General features: G+C 40.4%; 1 protein-coding gene across 4 annotated transcripts in view; it reads right to left on the bottom strand.

Moving 5' to 3' along the window:
• Positions 1-17,932, bottom strand: part of TRRAP (transformation/transcription domain associated protein) — a gene marked incomplete at both ends in the record, with an annotated part of 131,090 nt that overhangs the window by 105,766 nt on the left and 7,392 nt on the right. For all 4 annotated transcript variants that reach the window (XM_080702487.1, XM_080702488.1, XM_080702490.1 and 1 more), the window contains 9 exons: positions 419-557; positions 3,110-3,206; positions 4,002-4,090; positions 4,240-4,317; positions 6,241-6,366; positions 7,101-7,157; positions 10,347-10,430; positions 13,156-13,260; positions 15,011-15,121. In XM_080702487.1, the coding sequence (XP_080558613.1) occupies positions 419-557; positions 3,110-3,206; positions 4,002-4,090; positions 4,240-4,317; positions 6,241-6,366; positions 7,101-7,157; positions 10,347-10,430; positions 13,156-13,260; positions 15,011-15,121 (886 nt within the window). The remainder of the gene's footprint in view (positions 1-418; positions 558-3,109; positions 3,207-4,001; positions 4,091-4,239; positions 4,318-6,240; positions 6,367-7,100; positions 7,158-10,346; positions 10,431-13,155; positions 13,261-15,010; positions 15,122-17,932) is intronic.

The raw sequence follows: 17,932 nt of genomic DNA, 5'->3' as shown, positions 1-17,932 counted from the left end.
GTGAGAAGTTATGTTGTTACCTATTTAAGACCCAGAAGCTTCAAATTAAAGTGTCCTATAATATCATATTAAAAAAATATCAAAGCCAGGCATGGTGGCACATGCTTATAATCCTAGTACTTGGGAGGCTGGGACAAGACCATCACAGGCTTGCAGCCAGCCTAAGCCATGTAGTGAGGCCTTCTGCAACTTAGTGAGACCCTGTTTCAAAATTTAAAAAAATAAATAAAAAATAGAGCAGGAGGTGTAGCTCGGAGATCGAATGCCCCTGGGTTCCATCCCCAGACCCGCAAAAAAAAAAAAAAAAAGAGAGAGAGAGACGTGGAGTTTCTGCAGTGCAACCAAGTATGTCATGTCAGTCTCACCCCTAAAAATGGCAACAGGGTCAGGGAAGCATTCAAAGAAAAGACAGACGTACGGTTTCTCAGCTCCGTGGTGAGGATGTGCTTTGCAGCAATCAAAAGCTCCTTTCTGAGGTGTGCAGTCTCTGCTGGACAATTGGAAAGTAACTGTAACATTCCTTTAACCATCTGCTGAGAATACTTAGTCACCAACTCCTGTAAAAGTAGAGCAAAACAACAGTTAAACTGCCAGGCCTGTTAAGGAAGGCCTAAATTCTATCAGGTTTTTTTGGGTTTTTTTTTTTTTTTTGTCTTTCTGGTACTAAGGACTGAGCCCAGGGGCTGTACCTCTGAGCTATCCTCTCAGCCCTATTTTTTTATTTTCATTTTGAAACAAGATCTCACTAGGTTGATGAGAGTCTTAACTACATGCTGAGGCTGTCCTCAAACCTGCAATCCTCCTGTCTCAGCCTCCCAAGTACTGGGCCTAGTTTACAAGTAATATCCAAAAAGTTGTAATAGTGTGTGTGCACGTACATACGTGTGCACATTGCCCTTCTGCAAGAATGTACGAAAACATAAACAGCCAGCCATTCTTTAACATAATGGGATTATGGATGTTGTTTTTGCATTTTTCTATATTTTCCCAAGTTTCAACAATACATGTTATACTTCCTAGAAGAGGAAAAATAAACCCTTAGAAGTGTTTAAAAAGCAAACACTCTTTGCTTAGTAGTCTCATTAATGTAAGTCAAGAACACCACCAGAGACTATGCTAACAACTCAGAATAGCTCTAATCCATGTGTCCTCGGGGGTGTCTCTGCGAGGCAGTTCACCAAAAGTACCCAAGCCAACTCAAACATCATGGGATAAAAAAAAAAAATCTCAATTAGATAAACCAAATGTTTTACTTTCTTACTACACGTTATTATCTGACTAAACATTAATAAAGTCCACAAAGCTAGGCATGGTGGCACACAATTGCAATCCCAGTACTTGGGAGGCCGAGACAGGAGGATCGCAGGTTTAAGGACAGCCTCACCAAGTAGTGGGACTGTCATCGACTTACGAGACCTTGTTTCCAAATAAAAATAAAATAGGGCTAGGAGTATAGCTCAGAGATAGAATGCCTCCGGGCTCAATCCCCAGTACCACACATCACAAAAAAAAAAAAAAAAAAGAAAAATTCACAAAAGCTTTCAAAGGTGGTTTTTATTATAACTTAGCATGTATGCTTTAATTTTTGTTTTCCTACAGTAAATCCATCAAAAAATTACAACCCATTGTTACAGATCAGAACTAAATTTGTCCCATACCTTAAAACAATTGTGACTGATTATACAATAGTTTTATTCAAAAACACTGTATGACTGATGAGAAATAAGATCTAATTTTTCCTTCAATTTCTTGTGATTAAAATGAGGAAAAGACCACAACTACAAGTAGAACAAAAACAGTTAACACTCTATAGGTTCCTCAAAAAATGTAACCAATATTTCTTTCTAGTTTTATTTGGTAATACCATTTTTAAATTCTAATCTCACCCACACCTATTTACCTCAACATATAACTTTTTTGGGGAGTGATACTGGGTGTTGAACTCAGGGGCATTCTACTTCTGAGCTATATCCCTAGCCCTTTAGTATTTTTTGAAACAAGGTCTCCCTATGTTGCTGAGGGTCTCGTTATACTGCTGAGGCTATTCTTGAACCTGCGATCCTTCCTGTCTCAGCCTTCCAGGTACAGGTGTGTGCCACTGTGCACAGCTCAAGAGTAACTGCTAACAATAGCAAGTCAATGAGCCAAATTTGTTCACAGGAAAATCTGTATGTAAATGTTTATTTACAGGAGTTTAATTTACAATAACTAAAATAAAATAGGCAAATCTGTAAATACAAAAATACATTCATAGTGAACACAGGGTTTCTTTTTGGGGATGTAACAAAATTATTTAAAAAGAGATAGTGGTAATGGTTGTACAGATCTGTAACTAAATTAAAAACACTCCATTTATGATATGTAAATTATATCTCAATAAAGTTGTCTTTTAAAAAATTAGAAACAAGCCGGGCGTGGTGGCACACGCTTGTAATCCTAGCATTTGGGAGGCTGAGACTGGAGGATCGCGGTTCGCAGACAGCCTCAGCTACTTAGTGAGGCCCTCTGCAACTCAGTGAGACCCTGTTTCAAAATAAAGAATAAAAAATTGGGCAGAGGGTGTAGCTCGAAGGTCAAATGCCCCACGGTTCCATTGCCAAACCCACACACACACACACAAAAAAAAAAAAAATTAGAAACAAGCCAGGCATGGTGATGCATGCTTGTCATCCCAGCATTTGGGAAGCTGAGACAGAAGGATTGTGGTTCATGAACAGCCTCAGCTACTTAGTGAGGCCCTTTGCAACTCAGTGAGACCCTGTTTCAAAATGAAGAATATAAAAATAAAGCTGGGGTGTCGCTTGGAGGTAGAATGCCCCTGGGTTCCATCCCCAATACCACAAAAAAAAAAAAAATTAGAAACAACATAAACGTTCACCAACTGGTGAATGAATAAACACATCATGGTCCAACAATACAACAGAACACGACTATACAGACTGTGCCACCGCATGAGGAAACTCTGGGGTTGATGGAAATGGTCTGTATTTTGATGTATTGGTGGTTATCAACTGTAAGCAACTATGAATTTAAAGAAGTATATACTCTTGTGTATGGGGAATTTTACACTGTATGTAAATTAGAGAAAAACAAAAGTCGATGAACATACCTGGTAAATTCTGATGATATAAGCTAAAAATGACAATGTTTTAATCTGGGCAGCAATGAAGTCAGCATATAACTCCTTGTTGTAAAGCTTATGTTGCCTGAGAGGAAATAAAATTTACAATAAGAGCTCTTACACTTTTAATTATAAATAAATGCCTACAACAATTACTAAGGCCCAGAAGTCTGTTTACTTCTACACAGACCGGGACAACACAGCAGCAACGTAAATGCTTATATGCTTTTAGGCAAACAAAAGTTTGCAACAACATAGAGGGTTTTAAGGCCCCAACCCCGTTTGCCAAACCATTCCACAGCAGTTACAATATGAATTCTTTACTGCCAGCACCTGAAGACTCACGCTAATGAAGAGAGTATTAATTACCTATCTGCCCATTGCAAACCCTGGGCTGGGCTATGGGGACTGGTAGATCAAATCCTGCCCTCAAATGACCCTGCCAGACTGGTCGCAAATCAAGAAGTCATAAAAGTCTTCAGAGGAAAGCAAAGGGTGAATAAAACTGGCCTCTTCAGAGACACAGGGTTGCAGGTGAGGGGCACCAGGGTAGGAACCGCTGCAGCCCACATGCCGAAGGCTTGAAGGTGAGAAAGGCTCAGACACCCATGGTGACAAGAGAGCAGCGGGATGCCTAGTGACACTTCTAAACTTACAACCGAAACCAAAACATTATCATGTTTTCTTAAAATAGGGATGAAAATAACTGCCACTATTATCACTGAAGTGGAAGCTCCAAAGTCTAAAGTACATGTAATTTTACAAAAATGTTAATGCTCATAATTTTCATGTCTTAAGAATGATGAATGCAAGTATTACTTCTTGAAGGTAAAGCACTGCGGCACTCAGCTATATCCCTATCTGCAGATGCAAATCTCACCTGGCTTGTGCAGATACCTGAATCGCAATGGTATTCATGATCAAGGGCACAAACTCAGCAACCACATTGTGGATATTCAGTTTGTAGAGCTAAAGGCAAAAAGAATGCCAATGTTTGTTACAATAGTCAGTATTGTGGGTATGATAACATCTTTTTTGCTACAGAAAATTAGATGTGAATTTTGTCCCAAAGAAGGTAAAAAAAAAAAAAAAAAAAAAACAGTTAGCAATGCACATACCTGATACATTAACACAACAATAATGGGCAATTCTGCCAACACTTTTAGAGAAAGTGATCCTTTTGGAATGATGGAATGCTGTAAGACAAAAAGAGGTAAGACTGTGGTTATCACGGGGCAATTTACAGAAGCCCCAACCAGTGACCAACCGCTAAACATCACTGCACTGAACTAGAGAAAACACTGACAGGTCTTTGTAATACCTGTGACGAAAGAATCAAACTATTTTGAAAACCAAGTACAGAGAACTATTATTTAATAATAAAAGGTTTTTATATTTTCCAACATAATCATTTATAGTAAAAACTACAGGAAAATCTATCAAAAAAACTTCAAATCACCTAACAAAAGTTTTATGTAATAATTATTTTACTTGAAAGAACAGCAAAAAGCATCAAAAAGTAAAATTTTCCCATTAGTTTTATTCTAAGGTGTTTATAAACAGAATGTGCTTATAATAAATGAGAAAAAAGTTGAGTAATCTTATAAAGGACACTCAAAATATATACGAAATATGTCAGCTCCAAAATATAATACAACTGAGCAAGGAAGGTGGACAAAGAAATACAGAAGAATAATGCACAGAAAATTTTCCAATTTTAGAAAACCAAAGAAGTAAAAGCTTTATTTAAAATTTAGTTTCCGGCCAGGAATGGTGGTGCATGCTCCAAGCATTTGGGAGGCTGAGACTGGAGGATCACGGTTTGAGGACAGCCTCAGCTACTTAGTGAGGCCCTTTGCAACTCAGTGAGACCCTGTTTCAAAATAAAGAATAAAAAATAGGGCTGGGGGGCCGGGCGTGGTGGCGCACGCTTGTAATCCCTGCACTTGGGAGGCTGAGACAGGAGGATCGCACGGGTTCGGAAGCCAGCCTCAGCTACTTAGTGAGGCTCTCAGCAACTTAGTGAGACCCTGTTTCCAAATAAAATATAAAATAGGTCTGGGAGTATAGCCCAGAGGTAGAAAGCCTCTGGGTTCCACCCCCAGTACCACCAATAAATAAATAATAGGGCTGGGGTGTAGCTCAGAGGTAGGATACTCCTGGGTTCCACCCCCAGGACCATAAAAAATAAAAATAAAAATAAAAACTAAAAAAATGACATTTCGTTTCTTACTCATCCTTACACAAACGAAACATCCTGCTAACTCCAATCAGAGGAATACAATGTAAGGGCGCAGCGCATGCTACCTACCTGGCAGACACTATGAGACAACACATTACATGCAGCCAATACCAGCATTACCTTTACAAAATTGCACAAGGCAGGTGTTTTTAGATAGTAAGGAGGTCAGAATGAAAGTTCCAAGCTTTTCCAGAATCAGAAAACCCAAGTGACTGCACTGGGACCTGGTGGCCTCTGCCCAGAGCCTAGACTCTCAGTGAGTGAATACATTTTTTTTTTTTTTTTTTTTTTTTTTGGTACTGGGGATGGAACCCAGGGGCATTCTACATCTAAGCTACCCTCCCCCTTAGCCCTATTTTTTATTCTTTATTTTAAAAGAGGGTCTCAGTGAATTGCAAAGGGCCTTAGTAAGTAGCTGAGGCTGTCTGTAAACCGATCCTCCTTGTCTCAGCTTCCCAAATGCTGGGATTACAAGCATGTACCACCACACCTGGCTTGACTGAACACAATTTTAAATAAAGTTTCCGGGAAGGTCATTAATGTCAAAAGACTCAAAGCAAAGGATGGAGGAGAATCCCCTAAGCTTAGTTGGCTGTTCTTTCCAGCAGGAGATTTCAGGTTTCCATGACAATTTCATGGGATCAATGGCACCCAATGGCTCACGTTATACAGCAGGACCAGGGACCCTCTGCCAGGCACACGCATGTTTACCTAGGTTAAATGGCTCCAAATATTTAACAAAAAAAAGGAGGTGGGGGGAGAAAACTTAAGCAATCTAAAAGATCAGTCAGTATCTTTTTTCTACCAAGTTGAGGAACCATGAGTTAAAGGGGGAAAAAAAAAAAAAAACCTCAGCAAAAGAGCTGAGAACATTTACCGTCCGTGTCTCACTGTCCTCACGCTCAGGACTGACTTTCACAGCAATTGTTGTTATCATACCAACCATTTCTGGCGGAGGCACCGTGTTCTCCGGGATCACCTGAGGGTTCTCAAAGTAGCGGTTCTACACACAAACAATAGAAATCATTTGTCCTCATGTCAAACGCGATCTGCTTTACTAACATATACTTGACATGTGGTGGAACAATAGAGAGAAAATATATACCACCTCCCCAAATAGGCGTCAGGATTATGAGCCCAACCATCTATAAAATGCACCAAGTGAAAAACAAAACTCAAAAACATGAGGTTGCTTACAGGTGAGAATTACAGATGACTTATTTTCTGCTTTTTTTTTTTTTAATTTCTACATATGGCTTGCATCTAAAAATTATAGACTGAATAAAGAAATTTTTTAAAAACTTATTTTTTTTGAATGGCTGATTTATTTGAAAATCTAGCTTTAACTAGTAATAAACATTCCCCATTCTAAAATTTTAGCATCCCCCAATTTTTTTTTCTTCTTGTCGTTCTAGGGATTGAACCTAAGGACATCCTACCTCCAAACTACACCCTCAGTCCTATCTATCTATCAATCATCTATTTATTACTTATTTATTTATTTATTTTGAAATAGGGGCTCACTAAGCTGTAGAGGGCCTCACTAAGTAGCTGAGGCTGGCCAGGAAACTGCAATTTTCCTGTCTCAGCCTCCGAAGTCCTGGGATTACAAGTGTGTGCTAACATGCCCAGCTATCCCCCAATTATTTACTTAACCTAACTATACAAAATTCTCTTTGGAATAAGGAAGTAACAAATAAATATAACTAATAAATTCAAATGACAGTAATCACATACCACAACTTTTGGAAGCTCCTTATAAATCTGTTTCACAAAATCTAAAAAATGATGAATCTAAAAAAAAAAAAAAGACTTTCATTATAAAACATTTACAAACAGAAAGTGATTTGCCACAAGAAAAAGAAAAATTTAACAGTCTTAATATATAAGAATTCATAAAACTGGTAAGGAATATGCAAGATACAAAAAGGCAGTGGATAGGAACAGAAAAAAAATATAAATACAAAAGACGGATAAACAGAAAACAAGTTTCTAATTCAGAAAAAGTACAAGGATGAAAAATAAATAAGTGCCACTTTGTCTTTCAAAACAATAATACACAGTGCTTGAGAGGGTACAGTAAGAAGAAGACTCTTGTACCACCTAAACAAGCCACAAATTACTAAAACCCTTCCAGAAATCAACTTAGCAACATATACCACAAGCACACAAGCATTAGAACATTAATATCTTTTTTTTTTTTTTTTTTTTGGTGGAACTGGGGTTCCGCCCTTCTACCTCCGGGCTACACTCCCAGACCTATTTTTATACTTTTTTATTTGGAAACAGGGTCTCATAAGCCAGCGCGCGCGGCTGGCTTCGAACCGGCGCGATCCTCCTGTCTCTGCCTCCCAAGCGCGGGGATTACAAGCGTGCGCCACCACGTCCGGCGAACATTAATATCTTTGACTATGTATCTCTATTTCTACAAACCTAGTAAATGAAAAACCTTGAACTATAAACAAACACATTCAGTATGTCATAAAATAAAAATTTGATAGACTTTAAGTATCTAAAAATAAAGAAACCTATAAAAAGAATATTATGGCCAGGGTGGTGGCGCACGCTTGTAATCCCAGCATCTGGGAGTCTGAGACCGGAGGATCGCGGTTCCCAGACAGCCTCAGCTACTCAGGCCTTCTGCAACTTAGTGAGACCCTGTTTCAAAATAAAGACTAAAAAATAGGGCAGGGGGTGTAGCTTGGAGGTTGAATGCCCTGGGTTCCACCCCCACACTCGCAAAAAAATAAAAAATAAAAAAAATAAAAATAGGGCTGGGGGTGTTAGCTCAAAGGTAGAATGCCCCTGGGTTCCATCCCCAGTAGCGGGGAAAAAAAAAAAAAAAAAAAAAAAAAAAGCACCCCTTAAAAATTAATCCATCCCCAGTAGCACACACACAAAAAAAAATGCACCCCTTAAAAATTAATCTTATAAACTGGCACTGTGGCACATTCCCATAAGCCCAGCTACTTAGGAGACTGAGGCAGGAAACTCCAGGCCAGTCCGAACAACTTGGCGAGACTGCCTCAAAATAAAAAACAAAAAAGGCTGGAGATGTAGCTCAGTGGTAGAGCACTCTTAGGTTCAATCCCCAGGACAAAAAAGGAATTAGCCTTATAAAGAATGTATGTGTGTGTGTGGAAGAGGGGATTACTGGGCACTGAACCCAGGGCATTCTACCTGTGAGCTACATCCGTTTTTATCTTGAAACAGGGTATCACTAAGTTTCCACATGCTGGTCTCAGACCTGTGAGCCTCCTCTCTCAGTCTCCCAAACCCTGGGATTACAGGCATGTGCCAACATACCCAGCTAAGATTTTTTTTTTTTTTTGCAGGTCTGAGATAGAACCCAGGGGCATTCGACCTCAGAGCTACACCCCCTGTCCTATTTAAGTCTTTATTTTGAAACAGGGTCTCACTAAGTTGCAGAGGGCCTCACTAAGTAGCTGAAGCTGTTTGCAAACCGCGATCCTCCAGTCCCAGCCTCCCGAATGCTGGAATTACAACGTGCGCCACCATGCCCGGCTACAATAATTTTTTTATGATTGGGAAAAATGCTTACATATGATGTAAAGGAAACCAGTCATGTCATAAAGTGATACATGCAGTATAGTCACAATGATGAGGAAAACAGACATATAAAGTGAAAAAAATCACTAAGATACTAGACATTGCTAAGATGGTAGGAATTCTACTTCATTTCTATTTCTATGCTTGCTTGCTTTTTTTTTTTTGGTACTGGGGATTGAACCCAGGTGCATTATACCTCCAAGATACACCCTCAGCCCTTTGTATTTTTTTGTTTTGAAACCCAGGATGTCACTGGGTGTGGTAGCACACACTTGTAATTCCAGTATCTGAAAGGCTGAGACAGGAAGATTGCAGTTCATGGCCAGCCTCAGCTACTTAGTGAGATCCTGTTTCAAAATTAATAATGGGAGGTTAAGATGGGAGAGTTGCAGTTCACAGACAGCCTCAGCTACTTAGTGAGGCCCTTTGCAACTCAGTGAGACCTTTGTTTCAAAATAAAGAATAAAAAATAGGGCTGGGGTGTAGCTCGGAGGTAGAATGCCCCTGGGTTCTATCCAAAGTACTGCAAAAAATAATAGGAAGGAAGGGAAGGAAGGAAGGAAGGAAGGAAGGAAGGAAGGAAGGAAGGAAGGAAGGAAGGGCGGGCTAGGGTGTGGCTCAGAGGTAGCCACATACCTAAGTTCAATCCCCAGTACCACACAAACACACAAAAAATAAATCTATAGTTTCATTAAGTTTCTGTGAGTCTCACTAATTTACTCAGGCTGACTTCAAACCTGTGATCGATCCTCTTATCTCAGTCTCCCAAGTACTGGGATTTCAGGTGTGCAACTCCACACTCAGTTCATCTCTATGCTTTTAATGTCCAAATAATCTACAACAGGAGTTTTCTAAGGTTATTCTCAGAGAAGACATTCTCTTATGGCTAACACAGCATGCTTATCACGTAGGTAGGTAGCAACCACTGAGCTAAGAACTGTAATTTTATATTTAATCATTCAGACATTTTAAGGACATGCTATAACTATCCCGATGTTATAGAAAAAGCTCCAAAAGTTGTACAAGTTCACCCAATGTCACTCAGCTACTAAGTTGCAGATTTAAAATCCAAACCCAGCTTTGCCTTCAAAACTCCCACCTTGGTCCTTGTCCAACTTAAAATGACTAGTGCATTCTAGCACATTCAGTACGTAAACACCAAAACAGCCCAAAAGGATATGCTAGCTTGTTCAGTTAATACATTTCAAGTACTGGACAAATTCAGCAAAATATTGATATATACATTTAGGAAAAGTCACTGGTCAATTCACAAAGGGCTGTGCCTTCTAAGGCTATATTTTCTTTATTTTTCAAGGGCAGTACTTATTCAGTCAAGTCTAAGAGAGTTAAACATTTGTACAACAGAAGGAACTTGTTAACACTTTATAAATGCTATCAGGATAAACAACTTACTTCTTGTGTAATTGGCGGCCTGAACTGTTTGTGTAGTTCAATAATTATTCTTAGACAAATAAGAACATTTTCTTCATTTTCGGTCTAAAAAAGATTAAAAAAAAGTTATGCTTCTGAAGACTCATTTTAATCTCAAAACTAAAGACCAATTTTCTAAGCATTTTCTATAGACACAACCTCTATCAAGTAGCATATATTTGATTTGCTGAAAATTCATAAACCCCTAGAACATAGTTCCAGACAAGAAGCATCCATGGTCTTTAATGAACCATCTCAAGGGCATTCCACCAGCAAGCTCTGTGAGAATAATGCTCTGACGGTAGGATGAATTTGCAGGTATGTCAAATTACACCACAAACTATGTCTTGATGGCCAAGATGACACTATTCACTGCTTGGAAGTACAGGTCAAGTGTCTATAATCCAAAACTTCAAAATCCAAAATGCTTTAAAACCCAAACTTTGTGAGCTTTTGAAATGACATTGCAAGTGGAAAACTCCACACCTAACCTCAAGTGATGAGTCATAGTGAAAACACAGACACACTAAAAATATTCCATGAGCTGGGCATGGTGGCGCAAGGCTCATAATCCCAGAACTTGGGAGGTTGAGACAGGAGGATCCCAGGTTTGAGGATAGCCTCAGCAGGTAGTTAAGACTCATCAACCTAGGGAGACCCTATTTCAAAATAAAAATAAATTTGAGGTCTGGATTGGAGCCTGTCAATCAGTTAGGCCGGTTCTGGGGCCAGCGAGGCCGGGATCGGAGCTTTCCACAAGGCAAGGCCGGTGCTGGGGCCTCCGAGGCCAGGATCGAAGCCTGCTGTAAGGCAAGGCCACTACTGAGGCCTCCAAGGCCGGGATTGGAGCCTTCCGTGAGGCAAGGCCAGTGCCAGGGCCTTCGAGGTCTGGATTGGAGCCTGCTGATCGGTTAGGCCGGGACTGGGGCCAGTGAGGCTGGGATCGGAGCCTGCCGAGGGGTTAGGCTGGTGCTGGGCCAGCAAGACTAGGATTGGAGCCTGCCGTGAGGCAAGGTGCCGGCGCTGGGGCCTCTGAAGCTAGGATAGGAGCCTGCCAAGGATTTAGGCCGGTGCTGGGGCCTCCAGGGCCATGATAAGAGCCTGCCGAGGGGTTAGGCTGGTGCCAGAGTCAGCAAGGCCAAGATCGGAGCCTGCCGTGAGGCAAGGCCGGTGCTGGGGCCTCCGAGGCTGGGATCAGAGCCAGCCGAGGGGTTAAGCTGGTGCAGGGGCCAGCGAGACCAGGATCGGGGCCTCCCATGAGGCAAGGCTGGTGCTGGAGCCAGCGAAGTCAGGATCAGAGTCCTCTGGGTGGCCAGGCCTCTACTGGGGATGTCAAGAGTGGGATCAGAACTTGCAATGTGGCATGCACAGAGAAATATCACAGAAAGTAAAAACCAGATGCTTCTCCTAGCTAGCAAAATCTAGGAGGAAAGGGGTAACAGGAGGAGGTCGAGTTGCAGAAAGGGCCCTATAGAGAAGCAATTAAGGTGACCAATCAGAGGGGATGGGATGGGGGAGGATGGAACCTCTTCAAAACTCAGGAGGTATGTAAACAAATGTATCAAAGATAACCACCAATCAAACAGGGTATCAAGGGAGGGGGAGGGAATGGGATGGGGATTGGATGAGGGCCAACTGGATGATGTGTGCTTGTATAGCCTCTCAAATTTTGTATTCCAATGTCATGTACAATTACAATGCACCAATAAAAATTTTTTTAATAAAATAAAAAATAAAAATAAAAAAGGGCTGGGAGTATAACCCAGAGGTAGAATGCCCCTGAGCTCAATCCCTTATACCATAACAACAAAAAGAAAAGCCCAAAATATTTCTCCTCCCAAGCATTTCAGGTAGGGGATACTCAACCTGTATTCTAAAAAGACCAGGAAAGCCGGGCGTGGTGGCACACGCTTGTAATCCCCCGCACTTAGGAGGCGGAGACAGGAGGATTGCGCAGGTTCAGAGGATTGCGCAGGTTCGAGCCAGCCACGCTGGCTTAAGAGACCCTGTTTCCAAATAAAAGAAGTATAAAATAGGTCTGGGAGTGTAGCCCAGAGGTAGAAGGATTTCCAGGAACCCCAGTACCACCAAAAAAGAAGAGCAAAAAAAAAAAAGACCAGGAAAGAATAAGTAACTATTGGTTCACCATGGGCTGGACACTGTGCCAAGCACTTGTTCAAACTCTGGAAGTGAGGAGAACCATCCCCATTTCATTTACAAGGAAGCAAGGTCTCAGAGAAGCAACGTGGCCAACATGGTACAGCTAATGACTGGCAGCGCTGATAGGAATCCAAGTCTACCCCCTCCAAAGCCCATCTCCCAGAGGCCAAAGCACAGTGGAATTCTAAGCACATCCAGACTAGTAAGAACAAGAATATAATTTTAGAGATTAATTTAACGGGTACCAAATGGATTCACATCAAGAATCCATGACCTTCTCTGTGAGCACCCACTACGGTAAAGTCCTCTGCTTGAGCTGCACCCACACAACAGAAAGCCTGGCGCAAAATAACACTGCTGAGTTTATCAACCACCATCCAACTTACTTTCCACTATTTTTATCAATAATTTCCATTATGTTTAGTTAATTCCCAGTGACTCAAAAGAGGAAAAAAAATCTTCAAGTAAGTAGTAAAGAGAAATGGAGCAATTGGATATTAAGAAAAAATTTTCACTCATGTGAATCAGAACTTTCATGAAAAGGAAACAGATGCAGAACACTAATTTTACTACATGGAAATTACAGTTAAGTTTTGAATATGGACATACAATAGGAATTCTCTAATGTTACCTCTAAAAAGCGAAACATCACAGACAAAACATTTTTTGTATGAGGACGAAGATGTTCATTGGTTGGTATTCTATGAATTATTTCAAGTACTAGTTTCCGCAGTTGCTGGTGAAGAAAAACAAAAATTTAAAGATAAAATACATCCAAGAATTCCAAATTAATTGTCTCACATTCTACAAGTGTTACACAGCAGTGTGTACCCAGTCCCATTAACCACCGTGAAACAAGATGCATTTTATAAAGTCCTATAAAGTAATTAAATGTAATCCAAAGTATGTACTGAAAATTATTATTTTCAATACTTTTATAACGGTGCGCCAAATCAACTAGCCAACTTTTCCTTTACCAACTTATCAGTACCCTTAGCATAAGGGCACAACTATGTGAGTATGGAATAGATTTAAAATGAAAGAGTAAAAGACCAACTGAACATAGTTTAGGATCTCCCCTCAGAACCTCAGTTTGGCTTTATAATGTGGTCTTGTTGCCTTGGGCCTTAGGACTAGTTACATCATAAGCTATACTGAACTTCAAGATTCTGTCTATGAAGTTGACAAATAAAAGGCAAGAAAAACAAGTAAGTTCTTAAACTGCACAAAATAAAAATGCACACTAGGAGTGGTGGTGCATCCTTGTAATCCCAGTACTTGGGAAGCTGAGACAGGAGGTTCAAAGCCAGTCTCAGCAACAGAGCGAGGCCCTCAGCAACCTAGTGAGATCCTATTACCAAATAAAAAAATAAAATCAGGCTGTAGGATGTAAGGGGAGGTGGAATGCCTCTAAGTTCAATGCCCAGTACCAAAATATTAAAAATTTTAAAATAAAAATGTCTTATCTAACAAAAACTAATTGTTTTTAATTAAATTATTTAATTGTTTTAATTGTGTGGCAATTAAAAATTTTTTTTCTAGCAGGGCAGTGGTATACACCTGAACCCCAGTACTTAGGGGGCTGAGACAGGAGGATAGCAGGTTTGAGGCTAACTAAGCAACTTATTAAGAACCTATTTCATAATAAAAAGGGCTGAGTGTAGCTCAAAAGTAGAATATCCCCAAGTTTAATGCCCAATACCAAAAAAGTTTCTTTTTTACAAGATAAAAACTTAAAGCTAGATGTGGTGGCACCCATAATCCCAGGACTTGGGAGGCTAAGACAGAGCATGGTACATTTGAGGCCAGCCTCAGCAACATAGCAAGACCTTGTTTTAAAATAAAAAATTAAAAAGGATTGAAGGTAGGGAGTCGGGCGTGTGGCGCATGCTTGTAATCCCAGCATTTGGGAAGCTGAAACAGAAGGATCATGGATCGCAGACAGCATTAGCTACTAACTTGAGGCCCTTTGGAACTCAATATAAAGAACAAAATATAGGGCTGGCTCAGAGATAGAATGCCCCTGGGCTCCATCTCCAGAACCGCAAAAAAAAAAAAAAAGAGAGAAAGAGAGGGGTAAAATAAGACTGGCCATGAGTTATGAGAACTGAAATGAATAGAATTAGCATTGGCCACAGTTACGGGAAGTAGTGTCTTTACACTATTTTTTTCCCTTTGTACATATTTGAATTTGCCTATAATAAATGGTGTACATATGTACATCACCAATTAGAAAATGTAAATAATTTCAAATTATAAAAGAAATAGCCTGAGCAAAAGAAAACCAATCCATTTCACTGTGGAGGCAATGGTCTTTGACAAAGTTACACTAAGATACAAATCCTCTTTCATTTTTAGATAGAAGGTTTTCCTGAATTGTTTTAATTCTGAGTTGAGAGTGTTATGAGTTGTTTTCATTCATACATGCTTGCTATCCTATCCCTACATCATGGAATTTTTCTCACTAATATCTTTTAGCAGATTACCTGGGCTGGTTTCTCCTGAAGAAACTGGACATCTCCATCTTGGAGAAATGTAAGAAATCGAGGGATGATATGTTCCAGGAATGTAGAATACTGAGGAGATGATGTTACATTCTATTTAAGCAAAAATAAAAGAAAACGCCATTAAGTTAAATTCACATAATTAATAACCCCACAGAACTAGAAAACATTTTCCAAGAGCCAAGAGTAACTCTAAGTACATTTAGATGCTTTTGTGATAACACAGCTTTAAATACTTTAGGATGGTTACCTCTGAAATTTAATTCGACAAAACCAAATGCTAAAATGTACTATTAAAATTAGAAGTGCTGGGCTGGAGATTTAACTCACTAGTAGGACATTTGCCTAGGTGAAGCCCTGGGTTTGATCCCTTGCACGCCCCCCCCCCCAAAGTTTGCATTCCCATGTTCACTGTAGCTCTATCCACACAAGCCAAGACATAGAAACACCCTAGGTGCCCTTCAGTTGATGAATACTGTCCAATAAAAAAATAAAATCCTGTCATTTGCAACAATACAGATGGAAGAGGCAACCACGATGTTAAGTGCAATGAGCCAGGCACAGAAAGACAAGTGCCAGAGGATCTCACACATCTGAAGAATGTAAAGAGGGAGGGAGAAGGAAGAAGAAGAAGGGGGGGGGGGAGAGAGATGGATGGATGAGGGAGGGAGAAAGGGAAGGGAAGGGAGGAAGGAAGGAAAAGGAAAGGAAAGAGGGAGGGAGGGTAGGTGGGCAGGCATGATGGTATATGCCTATAATCCCAGTACTGGGAGGGTTGAGGTAGTAGGATCACAGATTTGAGGCCAGCCTCAGCAATTTAGGCTTTCAGCAATTTAGTGAGGCCCTGTTTAAAAATAAAAAATAAAATAGGTCTGGGGGTATAGCTCAGAGGTAAAACACCCTTGGGTTCAGTTCTCAGAACCAGAAAGAAAAAAAGTCGGGTATGGTGGCACACACCTACAATCCCAGTACTTGGGAGGCCGAGACAGAGGGATCGCAGGTTCAAAGCCAGCCTTAGCAACTTAGTGAGCATGTCAGCAACTTAGCAAGACCCTGTTTCAAAATAGAAAACAAAACAGAAGAGGATTTAGCTCAGAGATACAACAACATCCTTGAGTTCAATTCTTAGGACCACAAAAATAAGAGAGAGAGAGAGAGAGAGAGAGAGAGAGAGAGAGAGAGAGAGAGAGAGAGAGAGAAGGTCTAGAGGTGTAGCTCAGCGATAAAACACCCCTGAATTTAATCCTCAGTGCCACAGAAAGAGGTGGGGTGCGGGGAGAGGGAGGGCACGCAAGGAGGAGGGCACGCACACAGTCAGACCAGTGCTATGGAAAAGGTGGAATCTGGTCTCCATTCTAGGCTGGATCTGTCACAATCCAAGTATGAAATCCTTAAAAAGTCATTTTGCTTCTAGATCTTACTTTCTTTATCAGGTATCAGGTAACGTTAACTGATACCTTTTTCTAATTTAAAAATCTAATTTATAAATCAGATTGCTTTTTGTTAGGCTGTAATCTGATCTAACCCATTAATTATCCTAGCACCAATTTTGAAAGAGGAATAGGAAATTAAAATGATAGTTTGGAAATAGTATAGTAAAACGGCTACTAATGCAATTTCTGGGTCTCACCTAGGATGTATAAACCATGTACAGTCACTTAACCTTTGGAGATATTGTTTCCCGCTTATAAGAGCTATTTTGAAGATTACATTAGTTAATATATCACTGATTATGGCAAATGCTAGTGAATGTTATTTTATTATTTACAGAACACCTATGTACCAAATACTATGCTACCATAAATATTACCTCCATTTCACAGGTAAAGGAGAGATTCGGCGAGGTAAAAAATAACCACACACACGCACACACGCACGCACGCCAGGTATCAGAGTTTAGAAATGGATTCAAATCAAGTATATCCAACACTGAACTCCTGTTTCTCCTTGAACATCTCAGTATTCATTCAACAAATAGTTACTGAGTCCCTATCATGTGCTCAAAAGCAAAAAATAAGGAAGAAAACAAGCGATTCATGCTTCCTGCCTCACTAAACTGCTGAGGCTGGCTCTGAACGATCCATGCCCTCAGACAAGGCACAGGCAGCAGAGTAGAAGGGAAAACAATTACAGAATTATGTGGGCAGTACTGGCAACAGAGGGAACATAACAGAGAGACAAAATGTACTAAACTGAACCAAGGACAGGGCACGCCTTCCTGAAGAAGTGAAGGGGTTTACCTGCAAAAAGATTAGAAATGAGAAGGTTCCAAGAAAAGCATGCAACGGTACAAAGTTAAGAGAAAGATGAGTGTGAAAGGGACTCAGAAAAAGTCAGTGTGATGGGGATGGGAGTGTAAGAGAAAGGAGTTAAAACTTTTACTATCATGAGTCAGACACACTGCTAAGATGAGGAGCTGGGCAGTTGAATGCGGGGCTGAAGGTAAAGATGTGGGGTTGTCCATCACATAAAGTAATCTTAAAAGTAATGTTAAAAGAGGAATTGACAAAGGAAGGAACAGAGACACTAGCAAAAGTCAGAAAGCAGTATGAAAAGCCAGGTGTGGTAGCGCAGGCTCAAAGCCCAGGACTTGGGAAATGAGCCAAAAGGATCGCAGTGTGGTTCAGTCGGCTCAGCTACTTAGTGAGGCCCTTTACAACTCAGTGAGACTCTTTCAAAATAGAGAATAAAAAGCCAGGGCTGGAGTGTATCTTGGAGGTAGAGTGTATGTATATGTGTGTGTGTGTGTGTGTGTGTGTGTGTGTGTGTGTGTGTGTGTGTATATATATATCAGTGTAATGCCATGGGAGAAGAAAAGAAGGGACTGCAATTGTTAGTCTCCACACTATAGATCTATCTCCCAGGGTCAACTCTGCGCATACCTCAAGGGCTCTGTTTATACAT

Source organism: Muscardinus avellanarius (assembly GCF_963383645.1).
Source record: "Muscardinus avellanarius genome assembly, chromosome: 10".
Classification (NCBI taxonomy): domain Eukaryota; kingdom Metazoa; phylum Chordata; class Mammalia; order Rodentia; family Gliridae; genus Muscardinus; species Muscardinus avellanarius.
This window is presented reverse-complemented; position numbering and strand designations above follow the sequence as displayed.